Source organism: Emydura macquarii, unplaced genomic scaffold, assembly GCF_026122565.2.
Source record: "Emydura macquarii macquarii isolate MOO-44397 ecotype Brisbane River unplaced genomic scaffold, CSIRO-AGI_Emac_v2 contig_719, whole genome shotgun sequence".
NCBI classification, from domain to species: Eukaryota; Metazoa; Chordata; order Testudines; family Chelidae; genus Emydura; species Emydura macquarii.
Window position 1 is genome coordinate 4,983,711 of NW_027130856.1, and position 23,087 is coordinate 5,006,797.

General features: G+C 40.1%; 1 protein-coding gene across 7 annotated transcripts in view; it reads left to right on the forward strand.

The window, feature by feature from the left end:
• The first annotated feature begins 233 nt into the window (after positions 1–233).
• The window catches only part of CREM (cAMP responsive element modulator), a 66,918-nt gene continuing 44,064 nt past the window's right edge, over positions 234–23,087 (forward strand). For 4 of the 7 annotated variants that reach the window (XR_010918704.1, XM_067542641.1, XM_067542640.1 and 1 more), the window contains exons 1-2: positions 10,560–10,644; positions 18,409–18,555. Coding sequence is in view for 6 of the 7 variants with exons in the window: in XM_067542641.1 (XP_067398742.1) it covers positions 10,582–10,644; positions 18,409–18,555 (210 nt within the window). In the remaining variant the exon portion in view is untranslated. Of the gene's footprint in view, positions 319–1,495; positions 1,620–10,559; positions 10,645–18,408; positions 18,556–23,087 lie in introns of those variants that run through there. The other 3 variants (XM_067542648.1, XM_067542647.1, XM_067542650.1) reach the window with 2 other exon arrangements.

Below are 23,087 nucleotides of genomic sequence, written 5' to 3' on the forward strand. Positions count from 1 at the left end.
AACTACAAATAGGTGATTTTCCCTTCCTTGAATGGTCTTTTCCTGCATTTCCTCTAATATTTGGTATGTGTTTGAACAAGATCTCTGTTTTACTGTCCCTCTTCTCCTTGAGTCTGCAGTGAAGGCTGTATACTGTTTGTGACATTGATTTGTTGCTATGGTGAGGATTGTGACATCACAACTTCAACATCATAACTTCCCTGCAGTGTTCAGTAGGAGAGAAAGTGAGCTGAGGGGAACCAAGCTCTTGTTTTAAACACTCAGACCTTCCATTATGAGCAAGTGTGTCAAGAAATATCATGGAAAAACAATTGTAAGGTAATTGTGTTTTTGTGTAGCTGATGTGTTTGAAAGTTTTCTCCACTAACAGAGTCCTTCACTTTATACATTTCAATTGATGGATGTAATTTACCCAAATTTAGGTTTATGATTTACAGGATATAAAATGGTTTTGAAATATCACAAAAGAGTTGCTGATACCAATTTAAAAATCAAGTGTTAAACTCTATCATTTGGTTCAAAATAAAATCAGTTCAGTGTCCTGAATATGAGATCTTAATGTTTGGAATTACTCTGTTAGCAAAAGAGAGACAAAAGTATATAAAGTTGTTTTTTTGTCTAAAGGAGGATGATATTTCTATTTAGCAGGACAGAATAGTAGAATTTATGTACAATACTTCTGTGAACACTTTTCAGATGTCTCCATATTTTAATAATTTCATACTCTGGTATCTGTCTCCAGTGGCTGACTTATATAGATAAGAATTGAAGGAAATTTTATTTCATCAGAAACAAAACAAAACAAAAAAACAATCCAGAGATGATAATCCAGAATAAAGGTTCACATGTTAGGTATAATCTTGTGTATCTGATTGTATCCATTGAGGGATACATAGTATTATGATTCTCCAACCTAATTGAATAAAGAAAAGAAAAATTTTAACCAATTCTTCCTAGATATCAAATCAAGTCACTTCCACCTATACTATACTGAATCTACACACTACTGCTTCTTTTATATGCCTGACTAAATAAATAAATAGTTGCCAGATATTTCGCCCTCAGGGTTCCTCAGAATTGTCCCCTTATTTTTTCCTCTTAACTCCCCTCATTTTCAGTTTCCCCTTGTTTTAATGTTCCTTCCATTCCCCTATCTCCAACATGGAAGGGTTGGATAGGTCTCTTCCTGGAATCAGCAGTGCTAGCTGTAGATGGGTTGTTAGAGAGTGATGCTTTGATTTCCTTCTTCAGTGCTGGGAGTGTTGGCGACACAGTGCATCCAGTCCTGGCCAGCCAAGGGAGTGAGCTTGATTCCTAATTTACAGGTCATTGAGGGCAACACATTGTGATGCTAGGATATACTCTTGGGTTGCTCTTTTATCAGATATTTTAAAGAGGTGAAATTGGGAGTTCAGGAGAAAAAGAATAGAGTTGAAATAAATATCCCTTCTTCAGGTCTGAATTCATTTCCTTGCACTATATTATTTATTTTTAGACAAATGACCATGGAAATGGTTGAATCGCAACAGGATGGAAGTGCAACAGATTCTGTGGCAGAGAGCGATGCTGTTTGCATACAAAATCAGCCAGGCCAAAATCAGATTCCCCCCATAGCTCAGGTAACTTGACATGCAAGAAACTGAGAAAAACAAATAAAAATGATCATTTAGAATTGTTACTTGCATTTAGATGAACATGATACTATTCTGTAGTTCAACATTAAATTCCCCATATCCTGTAGCAATCTTGTTCTTCTTAGAGTAGTGATTTAATATTAAAAACAATAAAGATATAGTCCCAAATGTCGATTGCTGTGTTATGGACATGAGAATAAGGGCCACAGATAATACAGCACATTATTGTAAGTCATTCATAGAAGTAGCACTTCAAGAAGATTGAGTTTCTCAGAATGGCACTGGGGTGGAAACCCGTAGACTGTCCTTCCATGTTCTTGGAAGTACAGTACTGCTATATAGTAGTTATCTGATAACAGTGTCTATTAAGTTGAGGCAGCTACAAGATTAGAGGGGGGAGTGTACAATGTGTCCTAGAATTTGGAGATGCTTGGTGCAGCAAATTATGATAATAGGTTAAGATAATTTTTGGATTTTTTCCCCCAGTGCTCTTGTTTACTCAAAACGAGTCCAATCCTGCAGGCAAAACTTCTTAGTCATTGCTTGTGTTTCTTCCCTATGCACTTGATGGCACTTTCTGGGATTTTTTTTTTTTTTTTTTTTTTTTTAAAGAAACTTTAGCTATTCTCTGGAAAAGTATTTTAATGGTTAACAGAATGGAGGTGACAATTAAAAATTTCAAACAGTTTGATATAGTAGATAAGTTTTTTTTTTTTTTAAAATGAAGCCTTTATGAAGCTTATCCATGATCTGTATTAAAAATAAATTGCTACTAATATTCCAATATACTGGTCAGTATTTGTACCCTGATCCTTTGAAATACTACATTCGACTCCTATGGCTTTCCATCAGGTTTTTTTTTAATCCAGAAAATGCTTCTGTGCTGAATATTTTGTCCAAATACAGTTTATTAGCATGACCCCAGTGTGAGCACGATGCATTCCCCTGTTAATCTCAGTCTTCCTGTGGACTGTGCCAACTGGTCTGAAGCTCAACTGATCTGTCCTTATCACATTAGTGCTTCTGATATTGTGAAAGACTCAGACTAGCAGCACCCAGAAAGATAATGTCTCTGTTTCTCCATAGAACTGGTGTATCAGCTGCAATCCAAATTTGCTCATACTGCCCATGCAGTTTACACCTCCCACATACACCCCATTCACCCCTGTTCTTTTCAATGCTGACTTGGAGAGTCAGCTGTAAAGGTTACAGGGTAGTTCTTTCTGAAATCTCAACCAATTTTTGGCCTTCTCTAGTTTAACTAATAAAGGTCCTATTTGTGATACGTATACCTATGAATTAGAAACTGAATTGAGACTACCCACTAGATACAAGGCATTGTACTGGGGGGTGGCTATGCCGTAACATCCCCTGCTTGCTGAATGTGGCACTACAGGTTCTTTCTACCTCAGTTTCCCCTAAGAATGCCACACAGTTCAAAAGAATGAAAAACAAAGTTCTGTTATGGGTCTACTTTATTAAATCTAAATATATTTGAAATAAAAAGACTCTCCCCTTGAATTCAGGGTTTGCACAGCCCTCCTTCATGAGGTCTGTGATTCTCTGTGTCTGGTTTAATCTCTACCTTAATCTGCTGCAGCACTCACCTGCAGCCACTTTCTTCCAGCCAGCTGCAGCCCACATGCTCATGGCATTATCCTCTTGCCCTTTACATTGGCATCATTGGTTCTCTTCCTCCTCCTCCTGCTGCTGCTGGGGAGCTACTTTCTCTGGGAACACACCATCCAGATTTCTTGCTCTGGTGAGCTCTCCTCGAAGCTACTCTTCTCAGGGACTTCCTGTTTTTCAGAACCCAGCTGAGTGCTAGTAACCCTTTATGAGGCAAACAACTAGCAATAAGTCACGTAAAGATTTAGTAGCTTCCAGGTGGGTATAAGTTGGCTCATTCTCCCTTACAGGAGCTAGTCACAGGTAGGTAGATCCCTGATTTCCCCTTAAAGGGTCAGTCCTGTGACAGGCACATTATAGGCATCAGTTAGTAATTACTTTTGGCCATTACCAGCCACTGAAAGTCTCCAGTTTTCTAGACATTAATTTGGGATGAAGTCCTGGTTATGGACTCTAGATGGCTAACATAGTCTCCTACTTTCAGCTCTTTCTGGTGACTAGCTTGTCTGTATTTTCCCTGAGCCTTATTTACATCTAGGGAAGTTATGCCCCATACTTTGTGTCTGCTGGGTCTTAAGTTATTATCTATATATCACCAAATCTATCTGCAGTTTCCTTCCACTTTGGGTGTGTGTGTGTATATATATATATGAGATCAGGGATCTGTCCATCACAGTTCAGAGTTTGTCCCCAATGTGACTATGTTTCGGAATTGTTGTGATCTGACAGATGTTCGGCCACCAGGAAATATAATATGTCTTCACATGGACTTCATTTTAAAATTTTGCAAGACTGCTACTTGAGGCTCTATATATGATTTAATCCTTTTCTCTCCCATTCAAATGAAGTCTTATTTGAGAGAATGAGGTTGCAGCCTGTCATGGGCACTGCCCTCCAGCACCCCCCCTTTGTGGCCGCTCATAGCTCTGCAGGTGTATTGCATTCAGCGCTCCCTGCGTTCTTTCACTCAATTACCCAGACTAGATTCATTCAAAACATCTTTCTGGGATCGCTTTATTAAGTCTACACAGTATAACTCACTCAGTCACCCCAGTTCACACTCACTCTTGGTTCCTATAAGAGTCCCTGTCATCTTTTTTGTCCCTTTGGGGAGATGGGGTCATACTCTAAGGCTATGTCTACAGGACAAGCTAGGGGTGTGATTCCCCTGCTTGTGTACACATACTGGTGCAAGTTCTCATCAAGCTAGTGTGAGTCTAAATAGCAACATATCCGAGGTAGCATAGGTAATGACAGCAGAGTACATACCTACCACTTTCAAGTGGGTTTGTGATCAATACATCTCAGCTCTGGTGAATACCGGGCAGCAGCAGCATCTTTGTCACCCGTGGCGGATGAATCCTTCAGGTTAACAGCAATGGTGGCCATATAGCTGAAGGCAAAATACTAATAGTTAGGAAAACGGCTTCAGTCACTGTGCTTCCATACCCACTTCCCCAAGGTGGCCAAGTATTTAGGGACATACGATCCAATAAGGTATGCACCATAGGGAATTGTCGCAACAGATCTTTGCTGTCTAGGTGAACTAATGATGATGATGAATGACAGCTCAGCCTTGCTTCCACTACCATGGCTATACTGCTGTATGTACTCACGCTTGATGAGAGCTAGCACAAGTAGCTCTCTGAGCTGGGGAATCATATCCCTAGCTTGTCATGTAGATATAGCCTAAATGGTCATCCTCTTTTAAGACAGAAGTCCCCAGCTCTCCTCCCCAAAGTTGGGTTGTAACTAGGCAGTCCCTCTGTTTCTCCTTAAGCCAAGAGTCCCCAGTTCTCCTCCCTGGAGCTGGGTTGTAATTTAGGCCCACTGTAGAGCCATAGCCAGTTTCTCCTTCACCTGACTCCTTTTCTCCAATTAGTCCTCAAGCTTGGAGGGCTCAGCAGGCAGCCTTATACTGGTGATGTCTACCCTGCTCAGAGGATGGAGGTAGCATATATGTGAGTCCCGTTCCCAGCTCTTCCCTGGTCAGTTGCCTCACCCACTCTGCAAGTTTACTGGTCTTGAGCCCTTAAAGAAACAGTAACTGACTTTCTCCCACACCCTGCTTATTTCCAGGACTGCTTCCTGTCCAGAAATATCTCTTATTTCCTAAGTCTTCGCATACACCAAAACCTCTCAAAATCCTAAAATACCATGCTATGTGACTGGGAGGTGGGCTGACCCTTAGGCACCACTGCCCTTAAGAGTTAGACTAACCCTCACAAGTCCTTTCTAATACTCTCTGGACCTGGTATCCAGAGCTGTTTTAGCAAGTTCTGCAGTTCTTGTTTACCTAAAACATCTGTGCACACCTTTGGGGCTATATTGCTTGCCAAACTTCTACAAATGAATATATGGAGACTACCTCAACATGACAAAAGTTATAGTCCCAGAACTATAATTCTTAAGCCAGGTCTACACTATAAACTTATATCAGTATAATTATGTTGCTCAAGAGTGAGAAAAATCCACACACCCCTGAATGACACCATTATACTGACCTAGGCCACAGTATAGACAGTGCAATGTCAACGGGGGGTCTTCTCCTGTCGACAGAGCTACTACTTCTTGCAGAGGTGGATTAACTATGCTGACAGGAGAAGTTTTCCCATCAGCGTGGTTGTATCTTCACTGAAGTGCTACAGCAGTGCAGCTGCTGCAGCGTTTTAAGTGTAGACCTGCCCTTAGGTATTGTTATCTCTGCATATTCATATTCTTCTCTTGCTTTCTTTACTTCTTTAGAGTTTGGGTTAAGAATTCCTGCATTAGTGGTAAGAACTGATGGGTAGTTGAGACCATTTCCATTTTTATACCTTTGAAACCCTGTGTGAAGAAGGGGGAATAGAAAGAGCGAGTGTCTCCAGTGAACACTGCTCTCTACATGATCCTGGAATGTGTGACACAAACACCTAGATTCCACAAGTGTAAATAGCCAGAGGGAGCCAGGTTAAAGAACTACAGCTATTGCTATTTTCTCTTTTTCATTTAATATCCTTGCAGGAATGGAAAAGAGTAACAGAGGATATTAAAAACAGCAGGTTGCATCTCATAGTTTTCCATGTGGCTGAAGCAACTCTTATGGTCTTTTCTGTACATTTCGCTTCACTATCTAGACACAAGTAAGTAAGACACAGTGCAGAGAGGATTGTTACATTTAACATGATTGAAAAATTATATTCTAGCCAGTATTTCAAGTATGTTTTTCTTTTTTTATTTCCACTTTACCCGTGTACCTTTATCAAAGGGGGAGACTGATCTTGTTTTAAGCCAACAGAACTAAAAAGATAGATTGTAAAATAACTGAAATCTTCAAGAAAAAGCACTCTTTAAAATATATAATTTTTAAAAAGATCTCACTGGTGCTGGAAAAGACCCTTCTGATCTGCACTGGTCTCTTAGGTTGTAACCTTGCAGGTGTGAATTGACAGTTAGTAAGCCATGTTTGAGAAGTGCAACTTCTTCACATGTTACAAGCTGTTGCTCATTTTTTATTAAATCCTTTCCCGGTTCATCCAGGATCTTAGATTCTTTGTGTCTGTGGATGAGATGATGGCCAAACATGCCCTAGGATTTAACATACAATGCCCATTATAATGCAGCCATTACCATTCACTAGTTCTCTTGGCTGAAGAGCTTCATGTTGCTGTAGGAAGCTCAAACCACAGTAGGTCACTTTTTGTGAAAAGATCTGTTAGTGAAGAGGGAGATGACACTTTAAAAAAGGTTCAAGATTTTTGGACAACTTTCCAGACATCTTTAGCTTCTTTAAATGCTTTCAGTTAAGAGGATTCCACTCCCTTTGGATTCTAGAGGCAGAGCTCTTCCTTGATCTCTGACAGGCTGGAAGTCTGCCCAGAGACACTCCTCTTTCAGGCAGAGGTTCAAACATTTTTGTCAGTGGTCTGCCCTATCTCACTGGTAAGATTGCCTGTTGCATTGAGCTACTGGCAGAAAGTTTGATGTGATAGTCAACAGCCTTCAACTATTCAGTTTTAGATTTGTACCCTTTTCTCTGCCTCTCTATTTTCAGAGATCCATCTCATGTGAAGAGGGAGGGAATAGAGGTGGTCCTTTAATAGTAACAAGGAGAACATGTTCTACTCCTTTTTGCTATGAAAAAGAAAAGGGGTTATACTAACAGCATCTCTTATACCTGTTAATCCATCCATTTTATGAGAAGTACATCTGGTTTTGTGTAGGAAAAGGCCACTACCATTAATATATCTTACCCTTTGGTCTTTCTATGTCACTGAATGTTTTCCCTGTTGTGCCGTCTTTCCTTAGACATCCAAGTATCATTGTCTCCTTGTATTTAGACTGTTGACTGATAACAGTACCATGAGCTCAGGGAGTGTTCTTATTTCTGGAGAAAGCATAAAGGTTGTTCCAACCCCTGAGGTTTTGCCTAAGCAATGAAGCACCTATTTTTATCTTGGTGTAAAAGATGGGATTATTCAGAGCCCTGAGTTTTCTATACCATCTGGGAGATAGTATCCTCTGGAATTCCAAACTCTGAGAAGTGTATTAATCTTCCTGAAGATGTTAGGCTTCATAGCTTCATGCAACCATGTGACCCCACTTACTATGGCTATACCTGAGGCCTCTGCAGAAGAAAGGGTTCACTGAAGAAGAAATTTTTCCAGGTGAATTTTTTTTACCAATTAAGCTTTCCTAGACAGGATTCCTGCCCAATGAAGACAAGGGATCTATACTTTTTGATACCCTTATTATGAGCCCCACATATTTATACCCCAGTCATCAATACAGTTGTCTCTTCAGGGATAAATGTTACTGCTTCTTCTTTGCTGGAGAGCATTTGCTCTGCTCATTCATTCTCTCTTGTGGTACTTTTGTGTCCCCTATAGATAAATTATCTTTTCAGAGAAGTGCAGGTATTTGGTATAGGAGTGCTCTTGATGGTTTTAAGACTCCTGGGTTCCTTCAGGCTGTAATTTCGGTCTTCCAAAGGTTGAACAGGAAAATAAAATAAGCACCACTTACTGCCTCCCATTTCCTTTCCTTCCCTCAGGTGGCTCAGTTCAAGTTCTACATTTTAACTAGGAGTGATGGCAAGAAATTAAGAAGTATAAAATCTAGGATGAATATCAGGATAAACTTCCTAACATTGAGCACTACTAGCCTGTGGAATGGTGTCTCAAGAGAAGTTCTGGAAATCCTATCTCTTGGGACTTCTGACAATGAAGTAAACAAAGCTCTGACTAATACTCTGTAGAGAAGAATTCTGCACTACCCCTTGGGAAAGATTTTTTGGTAATGATTTGTGTCACAGTTCAGGGCAACAACACCTGCATTTCCCCTATATGGTCCACCAAGGGCATGCACTCTAGGCTCCCGGCTCCTCAGCTGTCACCTCTCTTGCGTAGAGACTCACATTTCTCAACCTCCTGACTGTTGTATTTTGAGGCTGCACAGTTCCCTGCCTAAACTGTGATATTTTCAGCAAACCAGACTGCCTAAACCAGTGGTCCCCAAACTTTTTACCCCATGCCCCCCCTTACACCTGTCCCCACTCCCTACTGTCCCCCCACAGCTGGGGCTGGGAACGGGGGCCACTGTTGGACTGAAGCTGGGAGCAGGGCCATGGCCAGGGGCTGAAGCCAGAGCTGGGTGTCGAGACTGCGGCTGGATGCTGAGACCGAGGCTACAGCCAGCCGTTGAGACTGCAGCTGGGTGCTGTGACCCAGAGCTGAGGTGGAGGCCGGTGGCAGAGTCCGTGGCCGGGGGCCAGGTGCCGAGGCTGTGGCTGAGCCGGGGGCAGAGGCTATGGCTGGGCCAAGGGCTGGGGCTGGGGAGTGGGGCCAGAGCAGAAGTCACAGCAGACTTCTGGGTGGCGTTTCCTCCCTCTGGGCCCTGCTGTGCTCCCTGAACATTCCTCCATGCCTCCCTAGGGGGGCATACCCCACAATTTGCAGACCTCTGACCTAAACAGATCAACGTCTGTGCTTTGCTTTCTCTCCAAAGGCTATGAATAACTGTAATTGCCAACAGTTACAAGTTACCCCATAGCTCTTAATAAGCAATCACGTTTATTATTAAGGTGACAGCATTACAGAAAAAAAATATATTAAAAACAATAAAAGTACCTACATGCATGCTAATAAGCTTGCCAGAGCTTGCTAGTCCTCTCCCCAGGGCATAACTTCAAAAGGCTGGGTTTTTACGTAAGCAAAGGTGAGGAATTTGCATTCACTTCCCTATAGCAATTCCCCAGGCAAACCACTTGTAAGTGTTTGTCACAAAAGTCTATTCATCTGGCACATTATTCAATGCCATCCTTTGAAGTTCATAACTCTTCCCGCTGGAGAGATTACATACAATCCCGACCCATAATAATAACCTTTTCATTTGATACAATGGACTGCAAAGATGCTTAAACTTCATTCTTTAAGATTTTTGAAGGATATTGCAGGAAATTGTGAGCTCTCTCACAATCAGCACCAGATGATTACAAAAAGGCTTTCTGTCTGAAACTTCTCTGATATTTAACCACATTAGATAGGCACCTTATTTAGATGTTTCAATTAAAATGATCGACTGTGAAATAGTGAGAAATGTTGGTATTTATTTTACCATGGATGTTTTTAGTTAAAGCAGCTTACACCTTGTTTTTTTCTGCAGACTCAGGAAGAAAGCACAGAATCAGTTCACATTTGGAAGGTTTTCTTTTCAGCCATAAGGGTTAAAAACATATGGCCAGATCTTCAGAAATGTTGAGTACTCACAACTCCAGCTGAAGTCAGTGAGAGCTGTAGGTGCTCAGCCCTTCTAAAAAAATAGGCATCTTACAATAAAAAAAAAAGAAAAAGCTTAAATTCTGAAGAAACTGATGTGGGCATCAGATTATCTGCAGCAGGAGGAGGGTAATTGAGAGCTTTGAGGAGCCAAAGTGCTGCCCTGGCAACTCTTGCAGATCAACGTGCATTTTAGCTTTCTGGCCACCAGGGGCACACTGCTGTGGCTGCATACTGTTTTTGCTCAGCCTGACATTTTTTCTTGACTATGCAGTTGTTCTAGCCAGTTGTTCCTACAAAGCAAAGCATTATAGTAGATGCTGCTCTTTGTCTCCTGCTTCGGCTCTTTTCCACCGCAGTTGGTTAGTACAAGAGTTGGCTGCCATTCTCAGGACCTGGTATCCCCAACTGCTTCTGTCCAGCTTTACATTTTCAAACCAACTTCTCCCAGCTCTTCCTCTTGCAAAGCCACAGCCTGGTTCCATAGCACGGCCTACTTCTGGGAAGGAGCACATTGCATTAGCATTCCAGTGGTCCCCTCTTTAAGTGTCTGCTGACTTAAGATGAGGAGGGCTTGGTTAACCAATTTCTCTACCTGGGAGACTTCTCTGCTCCAGAGTCTGAAGGTGAGTCTCTCTCTCACACCAAAGGATGTTGCTAGTGAACTCACTTCCTTGGGGGGTAAGCACCCTAAGTTGGAGTATCAAATGGATATTTTTGTAGAGGTATTGAATGGAAGATGTTGGCATTCTCACTCCATAAGGAATTCATAGGTATAATTGTGCAGTATGTTCATATACTGGTGGGTCTGTGGCTCTCCCTAAGGTTGCTTCTCTCAGGTATTTTGTTTCTGGTGATCTTCGAGCAGTGATTAGAGGTCAGAGTACATATGATTTTATTACATTTTATAAATTTTGATAAGGTTATCTTGAGTTACTATTAATTTGTCTGTGGGAGCTGATAGTGGTGAATGGGATTGTTGTTCAGAGGAACTGTTTATTTATTTAGGAAAGACACAGAGGATTGTGATAGGCAGTTGCATGTCCTCTCCTAGTGAAGGTCCCACATCATTCCATCCTGTCACCCTTCTGTATTTAAGGCTGTTGAAGAAAGGCATTTTGGACTTTAGTATTATCATTAAGTTGATGAAAATGAACTCTGTGTCTCCACATCAAACCTGGAATATGCAGTCTTTCTACTTTCTCAGTGCTTTGTTTAAATTCGGTATAGACGAAATGAAGGTAGCATTGCTAGGTAGAGGAAAGTACATTTGAAAAGAAAGGGAACTGTGTCTACTCCCTTGATTGAAACGGTACTGTCACAATTTTTCTCAGTTGTTTCCGATCTTGGGATTTCATTAAATTGATCATTTGTTTCTTGAATCTAGACTAGACCAACCTGTTCCTTCTAATGCATATCTCACTACAGTTATATATTCCTTTGTCACCAGACTGGACTACTATAATGTACTCTTAAAACTGACTTTGAAGAATACAGACACCATTCAGCGAGTCAGCATGCAGTCTAATTGAGGCAAGTCAGTTAGTCAATATGCAGCCTGATCAGGGAAAGTCATCATGAGCAGTGGTTCAGAATTCTTTCTGGAGTGCAGTTCAAGGGATGCCATCTATAAAGTCATGAATGGCCTGGGAGCTGACTGTTGCAGAGAGAGCCTCTGCCACCTTGCACTGTTGCAGAAATTATGTCTTATCAAAATACCTTTGCTTTCTGGCTCTGTGGTTAAATTCCTGAGTATGGGCACAGGGCAGTTTTGGTGGAAGGCATTTTGTTCTTGATTTTGCTCCAGTAGTCAGAGCCCATTTTTTGGTGATTTTTTTTGTAGTTGGTTAGAGGAAAGATAATATGTAAGATATATTTTAAAAATTTGGGCCTATACCCAGGATATTTATCTTATGAGGCGTAGGACTGGTAGAAGTAGGAATGGGTTTGATTTATGCCAATTATTGACAGTTGGTTGTTTTAATTTTTGTATTAGATTTCCAGATGTCAATTGGTTAGGTACAATATAAAAAAGGAAACAGTCATAAAAATCCTCTCTCTGCTGAAGGCCTCAAGTCCTTTCATCCCCCAAAGCCTTTGAGTCATAGGTGAGAAATTTAGAAGAGCGTTTCTGTGCCTTTTTTTTTTTTTTTTTTAAATTCCTGTTTAGGAAGGCTTCCAACTTTCATAAATGGATACAGAACCAGGAAGCAGGAGACCTCCAAAACTCCTTTTCCCTATAGCAATGCCACTACCTGTGGGAAATATTCCTTTTGAATGGATGCAGGCCCAAGCATAAGCATAGTGATTGTGCTTAGTCTTTACACCCTCTCCTTTTTTGCAAGTCGACCCAGAAGTAGGACACAATCAGGCTCTAAATATACAGAACACGAGTGCCTGTGTGGCACTGAGTGCCACTGATGCCTATTGAAGTCATTGGCATTTGAGGGTGCTGAGCAACTCAGAGGATCAGATCCCATGAAACTACATGATGCAAAATTTCCTTTCCTCGCTTGCCTGGGACAGTGTGAAATGCATTATAACATTGCACCACTCAGTGTTTTTAAAACTGTGTTTTTCAGGTTGCTGAATTGCCACTGCTGATCATCAGCCTTCAGTAATTGGCAGTCTAGGCAAGCCTTGAAATTCAGATGTCGTAGGCAGTGTTGCTCATCACTGACGTAAGGATTGCATGGCTTGCCAAGACTACTTCAATCAATACACAAGTAATCTAATAAACCAGTCAAAACGCTCTGGTATTTTAGTTAATGCACGAGGCTGGAATTTTGGAACACAGTCAACAATTAAGAATGAAAGAAAATAAATCCAATGTTACTTTTACAGAATTATTTATACTTATATCAGAATCTCAGAATGGAAAGACGATTGTTAATCTGAAAGTTACGGAAACCAAACTCTGTTAAAAAGAGAAGTTAAAAAAAATCACAGAAATAAGTCTGATGTGAAATCGCTTTTTGTTAAGGGTCTGCAAATGTTAAAAGAAAAAGTCACTCTAATGGAATAATTTTCATGTAATTCTAGTTTAATGTGTGAATTATGTTTTTTCTGTTTACATAGTTCTTTCTATAAACAAGAACAAATGATTTTTTAGTTTGATCCAGATTTAAATGTGCTGTTTTCATCCAGAACATAATCTCATGTATGAACTCATTAGAGCAAAATAATTTTTCCCTGTTTAATTTTAAATAAGCTTTACTCTAGTAGAGTTTTAGGTACATTTTCTTGTGTGGTTGTAAGTGTAACCCTTCTGCCAGTTGGAGTCGGCAGCAACAAGGGCCAGTTTTAATATCAAGGGGTTCCTCTTCAGCAAAACTGGCTCGAGCCCCCACCTCTGGGACAATTACACACAGCCCTTCTGCACCTTACCTGCCCCAATCTGGGCTAATTATACACCACTTCTTGGGCGCCTCTAGAGGAAATACTTCCCTTCTCACAAGCACAGAAACTGAGTGTAGAAAAGAAACTTTTAATAAAAGGGGGAAGGTAACCTAGCATTAACTTGGGAAAACGCTGCAAGCAGGGTTCACAAGCATAAAATCAGGAGCAAAACATCCACCCCATAGTATGTTGGGCAGTTTGCTTTTGCTTCAGGTTCTTAAGTCCAGAAACAAGAAGTTTGTTTAATCTGCCTCTCATTTCACAATACCCCACTCACACTTGTTGTCCTTAGTCAGTGCAGACTCAAGAGTTCAGAGGTGCAACTGCAGAGTTCATCTGCCAACCTGGTTGGGGGTGGGAAGGAAGAAGGCACCTTGCTTGCTCCGCCGGCCTCCCTGTCAGCCACTTTCTGCTCCACTGGCCGCCCTTCCACCTACTCTGCTGCACCGGTTTCCCTGCCAGCTGCTCTGCTCCACTTACATAAGTCTGCATAAAATGCACTCTTAAATACATGTGTAACTGCTATTATATATAATTGTCCTTTAAGTGTACAGGGAAAGCCTATTCTAGAAGCTTTTGTAGTTCAATATTCTAGCTAAGGTGCAGCCTTATAGGAAAGCAGGAAATTTAACCAAATTTTAAATCAAACTGTTATAATAAAAACTGACTTCCAGAAATATTGAATTTTGATTTAAGTTTTTGTGCTTATACAATAGGAAAGTATTGGAATGTGTATTAGTATTAATTGTTATATGGCCAGGTAAAGATTTAGGCTGCCTACTCAAAATGTATTTAACCTAAGAAACATCGCTAATTTGCACAAATAGATATTATGTCTATGTTAGGACAAATGGCTTAGGTAAAACTTTATCCCAGGTTAGCAGGCTACTTTTTGTGGCAGTACAGTGCAATCCCAATTTTCACAACTCTATTTAACTTGAAATTGCATTGTATTATACTGACACTCCACTCCTTCAGTACAGTACAGTACAGTGCATTGGCTGAAGCTCTACTCCTGAAGCTTTCTTAAGTTCCATAGGGATCTTGTAGAAATTCTTATGTCTCTCTGTTCCTAGGGAACAGGAGAATCTAGCTCAGTAAAACTTATGAGATCCAAAGGAACAGAACTTCATTTTATGCATCCTGGGGAACATAACTTACCTTGGTTATCAAGGTATTTCAGTTAATCAGAGATAAGTTACTCCTGATGATTCAAGCCCTTGTTTATATGAAAATTTCATGTGTCCTACTAATGTATTGGACACAGGATCTAATAACTGTCAGTTGTGTGGTATAATTTGTTCATGTCAGTTATAGTATTGTTTTGTATTTCTGGTATCTGTGTTCTAGCTACATACCGAAAGGTTTTGTTGTGATTATGTTTGCTTCGTTCTTTTTAGAATCATAGAAATGTAGGGCTGGAGGGTACCTCGAGAAGTTGTCAAGTCCAGACCTCTGCACTGTGGTAGGACCAAGTAAACCTAGACCACCCCTGACAAGTGTTTGTCTAACTGGTTTTTAAAACCCTCCAGTGATGGGGATTTCACAACCTCCCTTTCAAAGCCAATTCCAGAGCTTAACTACTCCTATAATTAGAAACATTTTCCTAATATCTAACCTAAAATCTCCTTTTCTGCAGATTAAGCCCATGACTTGTTATCCAATCTTCAGTGGACATGGAGAACAATTGATCACAGTCCTCTTTATAATACCCCTTAATATATTAGAAGACTATCAGGTCCCCGTCAGTCTTCTTTTCTCAAGACTAAACATGCCCTGTGTTTTAACCTTTCCTTATACCTCATGTGTTCTAAACCTTTTATCATTTTTGTTGCTCTCCTCCGGGCTTTCTCCAATTTGTCCATATTTTTCCTAAAGTGTGGTGCCCAGAATTAGACATAGTACTCCAGCTGAGGCCTTACCAGTGCCATGTAGAGCGGGACAGTTACCTACTGTGTCTTACATATGAAACACCTGTTAATACACCCCAGAATAATATTAGTCTTTCTTGCCATTGCATCACATTTTAACTCATATTCAATTTGTGATCCACTAGAACCCCAAGATTCTTTGCAGCAGCACTACCACCTAAACAGTTATTGCCCATTTTGTAATTGTGCATTTGATTTTGCCTTCCTAAGTGAAGTATTTCACACTTGTCTTTATTGAATTTCATCTTTCTGAATTCAGACCAGTTCTCCAATTTGTCAAGGTAATTTTGAATTCTAATCCTGTCCTCCAAAGTGCTTGCAACCCTTCCCAGCTTGATGTCATATGCAAATTTTATAAGCACACTTGACACTCCGTTATCCAAGACATTTAATGAAAATATTGAATAGTACTGGACCCAGGACTGACCACTGTGGGACCTTACTAGAAGTGCCCTCTCAGTTTGACAGCAAAGCATTGATAATCACTCTTTGAGTATGGTCTTTCCAAACTCACCCACTTGTAGTAATTTCATCTAGACCACATTTCCCTGGTTTGCTTATGAGAATGTGATGTGGAACTGTGTCAAAAGCCTTAATAAAATCAAGACATATCATATCTACTACTTTGCTGTCCCCTTCCCCCGCCATCCACTAGGCAGTAACCCAGTCTCAGAAGGAAATTAGATTGGTTTGGCATGATTTGTCTTTGACAAATACATGGTGGTTATTCCTTATGATCCTATTATCTTCTAGGTGCTTATAAATTGCTTGTTTAATAATTTTGTAGTATGCATTGAACATTTAGAATGCTTTGAAAATATTTAGACTCAACCCTTGTTCTTTCCTTGTAACTGTTCTTGTGTCAAGCCAAATTACCATCAGTTAAAATCTGGATCATATTCTCAGTTCATATTGAGTTTCCAACTTCTGGAATGGCTGGCTCTTGGGCTCAAATTGTCAGCATCTTAATGACAATACCAGTGTATGTGTTAAAGAGTGGAGAGAAGGTTTGAGTGCTTTTGATGCTTGTTTATAGAAGTATCCTCAAATCCTTTTCAGGCTAGCATGGTTTCCTTCTGGGAGTTAGAAGAAGCTCTCTACTTTTAGCTTTCCTGAGAGTCTGTTCAGTTTCCTACTGACAATTTAACAGTTATGTAATAAATATATTAACAGGAGTTGACCAGATCCTGTCTACTTTGCCTGTAAAACTTGCTTCTTCAGGAATCTGTGATTCAGCATCCAGTCTTCTTGATGGTATTGCATATTACTACACTTCCTAGTAAATAAATAACATGAAGATAAAGTTTTCCTCTGATAGACCTTTTGTCTTAATAAGTGACCATTTTCCAACACAGCTTTCCCGATAGGAAAATTGCTCAGAGATCACGAATCAAAATCCTCAGGGATCACTAATCAAAGTCCTTTCAACAGTTGGATTTTTTTTCTTCCCTATTATGAATATCTCAGATACTTTGGAAAATGAAACAGAATGCAATTATCATTATCTTCTAGTTCCATTTTGGCCTTTTTACATCTTGTATTTCAATATTCTGTTCCTGTCACTGTGTCCTCTACAACTTCTGTTCACGATCTATTGTCTCAGAGTAGTTCGGCTTTGGTTTATGACCTCTGTCCACCAGATATTTCTTGGGGATGCTAACCAAGGCAGGATGGAAAAAACAGTCTTGGAGAAGCTCATCTGATGATGAATTCTTGTAATCCTGAACACAGTAGAAAACTGGTTTTATCCAGTTCACTCTGAAGAGCTGAAAAGAATGCTATCTCTCTCCTCTTCTACAAATCCTATGGAATTGTCTTTGTCCTTTTCTTCTATAATATCATCCTTTCTTCTTGTGTCAGGATTAGGAATGATTTGCCAGAGACAGATTCAGATCAATTACAGTGATCTTTAAAATCTTCCCTTTGCTTTGGGACAGTTTTCCAGCCTTGTTTAGGGCAATATTTCCATCATTTCAACATCTCTGTAGCTGGATGGCTATCCAGAATGGCATTTTATCCAGAATGGCATATGTGCTACATTTGGAGGTATCATAATTCCATAAAATTATCAATCTCACAAAATATGATGTTTTAGAGACCCAGAAAAGAGAGAAACTTGCTGTGTCAATTATTTAAAGTTTACTGTAGCCTTTTAAATGGTTTTTGGCTACCTGTTGGCAAGCAAACCAATATAGATTAGAATGTCTCACCATAGGGATTAGAATATTTCTTCTCCCAACTAACACGTGGTTCTCTGATAGTCTCTGATGCAGTAGGAAAGCCTAAGGGCAGAAGAGTTTGTTGTAGAATGCTATAAGAAAAACAGGCCAGAAAGATTGCTAATCTGGATAGGAAACTTTGAGGACTGAGAATCATCAGTTGTGCTGTAATGTTGTTATTTATATTGCAGTAGTGCTGAGAGGCCCTGGTCTCATTGTGCTAGATACTGTATGAACATAATATAGAGACAGTCCTTGCTTTGAAGAGTCTACAATCCGAATACTGCTTTAGTGATACAACTTTTATCATAGGAAAAATTGTTCTTTATATGAGAATGTCTTCGTGAAAAATACAAATAAAAAGCCAAAGATAGGATAAAGAGAACCAGAGGATTTCATATCACTGACTGAGAGTATCCTGACATGATTGGATGTTGCTGCCTGGGCAAGTGCTGCTTCGTTCACCCCACACTGATACTTCTAGCTGAGATCTCTGACTCTGTCCTAAAGTATATGGTAGAGGTAGAGGATTTAGTCTTTGAAAGCTTGGAGATCTTTAATAAAAAGCAGACAAGGTCCTTGAAATTTTAAGACAAAGGATCAAGATTTTCAGAAGTGATAAGTGAGTTTTTTTGGTTCCCAAATTGAGACAGCTTAAAGATATGTAATTAGTACAAATAGTAATAATTTTGTCTTACTAGTAAGTAACATAATGTATATTTTATTTGCTTGAAGTTAGGCTCAAATTTTTAACATTTAACTTATCTGTTATTGCTTTTTGAAGTATCTGTTGAAATCCACAGGGCCCTTTATTTAAATATGATTATCATAATTCTTGCAGGTTTCTGTAACTGGATCAAGTGCTGGAAGAGGATCTCCAGCTGTTACTCTAGTACAGTTGCCTTCTGGTCAAACTGTACATGTCCAGGGAGTGATTCAAGCTGCACAGCCGTCAGTGATTCAGTCACCACAAATGCAGGCTGCTCAGGTTAGCTGTCCTTTATATTTTTCACTGTAGTTATAGATTTTTTTAAACTTGTGGTTCCCCCCCATTTTGAAACCTTCACCTTGGATCTTCAACTTTCCATCTTCTTTCTCACCAGTAGATAGAAGACCCACTTTTACCATGATTGCCGTGGGTAACGGTCAACTGATAATAGCTAGGCAGGTGGCCTGTAGAGATTCATTAATATTTCCTGTTTATCTTTTAAAGAGATTGTTATAATCTTGAGTGTTCATTAAAGACCACACTATTAAATGAGTATGGAATAGAACTTTAATTACAATGACAGGAATGATTCCCAGGTATACAGCTGGGAGCAGCCATGTTACATCTGATGTAGGGCACATCTCCCAATTCACACAACACTATGCAACTCTCATGCTCGGGAGCGTCTCTAAATCACAATCTTCTACAAGCATATCTCTACATCTTCCCTCCTAAGGAAAACATGTTAACCCTTAGATACATATGAAAAACTATGTAATGATGCATGCACTAACATCTAAAAACACATAACAATACACTAACATCTAATAACACATAACAGCTATCTAATAACTCATGCATTATGCAATTCCATCAACTCAATGTATCAGCTACCCAGAGAAGAGAGGTTACTAGCACATCACTCTCAAGTGAGTCTTTACTACCCACTTTCCTCACATATCCTAGCAAGTCTCTGTGAGTCTTTCTGGACGTTTGATCACCCGATTAGATCTTCTTAGTATCAGTTCTTCATTCGAGTCTGAGTTCTCTTGTTCCCCAACAGTTTCTTCACCATATGTTGATGATACCGGATGAGTCAGAGGAGATATACCGGAATCTACCTCAACTTCCACGGTGTTGGAACTCTCTGAGATAACTCGTAGATCCTGTCGATTACATCGAAATGTGCCCCCTTGGTCTGTCTGGACCACATAAGACCATGGATACAGCTGTTCTTTAAAGGTCCCCATTTATTGGAGAGGTGATTTCTCAGACACACTCTATCACCGGGTTTAAGAGATGGGAGATCATGGGCTCTTCTGTCAAAATAATATTTTTGCTTCCATTTCTGATTTTCATTCATCTTCTGAATGGTGGCATTGTTCTGAGATTGCAGCAAATTATCAGTAATAGCTAAATCAGATCTGATCCTTCTTCCCATTAACAGCTGACCTGGAGAAAAGCCATTCTCCAGGGGTGTACTTCAGTAGATCAGCAACGCTTTATACGTATCGCCCTTACTGTCAAAAATCTTTTTCATCAGGTTCTTTACCATCTGTATAGACCTTTCCACCAGTCCATTTGATTGATGGTAGTTTGGACTGGAGGTTTCGTGATGAAAATCCCAATCTCAGGCAAATTGCCTCAACTCTGTGCTGGAAAATTGTGGCCCATTATCGCTGAAGACCTCATCTGGAATTCCATGTCTTCACACAGACAGCTGAAGTGTTCCTGCCAAAGAGAGGTGGTATCTTAGATAACTGGGATCTAGCCTCTGTTAGCAAGGGCTTGAGAGATCTCAAATTTCACCCAGAAATTTATTGGCAACAGAGCACAGGAACAATACATTCTCATCGGACTGCTTGAAAGGCAGATAGCTACATGCTGCATTCGCTGAAGCTTCTGAGTAGCTTTCAGATTTAGCACCAGTTAGATAATAAAGACATGTAAAAACATGGAAAGGACGTGTTTGTGAGAGAGGAGTAGTCTCTTATCTAGTGGAAAATGAAATACTAACTTCTGGCCTGGCTGTTATCTGGGATACCAGATATGTATGTGGAGCTTGGCAAGATACCAATATAGAAGACTACTTTTACATTAGGTGGGTGTAGAAGGCCCCAGGTTTGGGCTTGACCACGCTTTGGCAGCCACACCAGTATTTGAGTTTCAAAAGAAAATATTGCTTTCTAGAAATTTTTTTCAAAAGTAATTGACAGCAAACTCAACTCTATCAATAAAACAAACAAATATCTGAGAGCCCTTCTCGCTTGCTATCATCACCTTTCTTCAACTCAGTTTAGTCCAGAACAAACATACAAAAATAGAATATTTGCCCCACAGCTAGAAGTCATCCAGCAAGAGAAACATTCCCCTTGGTTTCTCACCAACCATCTCTTTTATTAGGGGAATAGGAACTAGCTGTTCTCCTTGAATGGGTATTGATCCAACTACAGCTGCGTATCTTCTCCCACAATCAGGGCAGAGGGAACAAAGCACTTTTGCTCAGTTAACCATAGCTGGTTGCTTCCTTTTTTCCTTAGCTTTGGGAAAATGGTTATTAAAGGGAGACAGGGTGTTTCTGTCTTTATGGGGTTCCAAAAGCTCTAAAGGACTAATATACCTTATACTAGTATATAGTAGACTAGTATGCTCATTACATGAGCAGTTATAGATTTAATCACATCCTTAAAGGATTGTCCCCTTCCAGTCAGCAGCACCTCATAAGAACGGCCATACTGGGTCAGAGCAATGGTCCATCTAATCCAGTATCCTGTCTTCTGACAGTGGCCAATGCTAAGTGCTTCAGAGGGAGTGAACAGAACAAAACAAAACAGAATGAATCAAGTGATTCATTCCCTGTCACCCTCCTTGTTCAGCTGGCTTTCACCCAGGACCCTATTTCTACTAGACATTGGGAGACTGAGGAAATGGTGTTATCTGGATTTCACTAAAAGAAGCTTAATGTCATCTGCATGTTGATGACATGGTGACTATACCACCACACAGTCTTCCACCCCCTTCTCCCACGTGGCTTCACAAGCGGTTGAACAAAAAGGGTGACAAAGACTGAGCATTTTCGGACACCACAGGCTTCTGGGCGAAAAAGCTGTTGCCCAAAATTAATGATCTTAAATGCTTTGCATTTCAGCTCATTCTTTGAAGTTGCTTTCTTTTTTCACCCAGTCCTCTCTGCCTTTTGTCAGATGTCTACAGCAGATTCATAGGAGGGAGCAAGAAAGAGGGGCTGAAGGACCTTTACCCATCCTGCCCTTGAACTTTAGCTTGGCCTTGTAAAATAGGAACAGTGCACTGGAATTAAGCAACAATCTAGAGCTGTGGACTGGAGTAGAGCTGGGAAGGAATGGAGATGGTGAAAGCTTGTAGAAACAGTGGGTCTGGCTGCTCTCTAATGGAGCCTTTGTCTCTGGTAATCCCTCACCAACCATCAAGTGTTAAATATTTTATCATACCATTAAAAAAATCCATAGGTACAGAATTTATTACAGCAAGCAAATTGTATATCCCTTTCATTTGTATAATCCCCCCAGTTATGTGTACAGATAACCAAGAAATGACATCTATTGATTTTGGCCAGTTTGTCCACATTTTGAAGGTTTGTGCCACATATTAGAGGCTAGATTGCCTACTGTATCGCAGCAGTGCTCATCAGTAAGGAACCTCAAGAGGCCATTTGCCGGACATAATTGCTGGACAGCATCATGTTGCTGCCTTGTCCCTTGGACACCTGACATGCCTCCAGCTTGCCTTAGACTGACCCTATGCCTATGCAAGGGGAATCTTTAAGGCAATTTTAAGTCCCCTTTGACACACTTCATGATTTTTGTAAGAGGAATGAGCAGAACCACCACAAATTGATTCTGCTCATCCCAGCTGGGTTCTGCAGTCTAGTTCAAAATTAGATTTGTGCACAGTTGCAGAAATACCTCTCATTATATTTTTTAATTATTTGGATGCTTCATTTTACCTTGTATGTCCCACGCTTTATCCCAGCAAGTGCCATACTGTGCAAAATGGTTTTGAACAGAAATGGAATTGTAGTCAAATCAGTAAAGGAAACGAGACATTAGGTTTTTTTGTTTTACAGTACCCTGTAGTTTTTTGAAGTCATGGCCTCTGACTGTTTATACTCTTGAGATGAGGTATCACAGTGCTACAAGTTTTCAGAATCTTCCAGGAAGTCATCCCCTTTCAGATCCATGCAAGTGCTGCTTTGTGCACGAGCATTTATGGCCCCATGTTATGTGAGATAGGTATAGCAATCATCTGAGTTCTATCTTTTCCGCTGTTAGCTCCAGTTGTAGGAACCTCCACTGTGCCCAGGTCTGACTGTCAGATTTCTAGCTCACTTACTTTTGTTGTGTCTAGTTAATATTTAGGTAATTTAGTTAGTTTAAAAATAATCTAATCTAAAAAACTACAGTTTTCAGTTTTCTCTATGATATTCCATATAACTAATAGAACTGCGTAGTTCCATTTTTGCACATATCCTACACAACTGTGGACTGAGCAGTTAAATGAATCAAGTAAATAGTGTTTTTCCTTACTCAGTTAATCGCAGTTTCAGTTTTACACAAGATAATATCTGCTGATATAGACTGTGGTTTAGCTGTGTAAATTTTTGCTTTTGAAATCCCCCAAGTGGAAATTAACATGTAAAAAATGATGCTAATGCAACTCTAACAAAATGTGAGAATGTAAATTCACAAGAGTCAAAAAGTTCTAAAGTTAAAGTTTGCATAACTTAACCCAAATGCACATGTGGTATGTAGTATTTTAGGTGATCATTTATG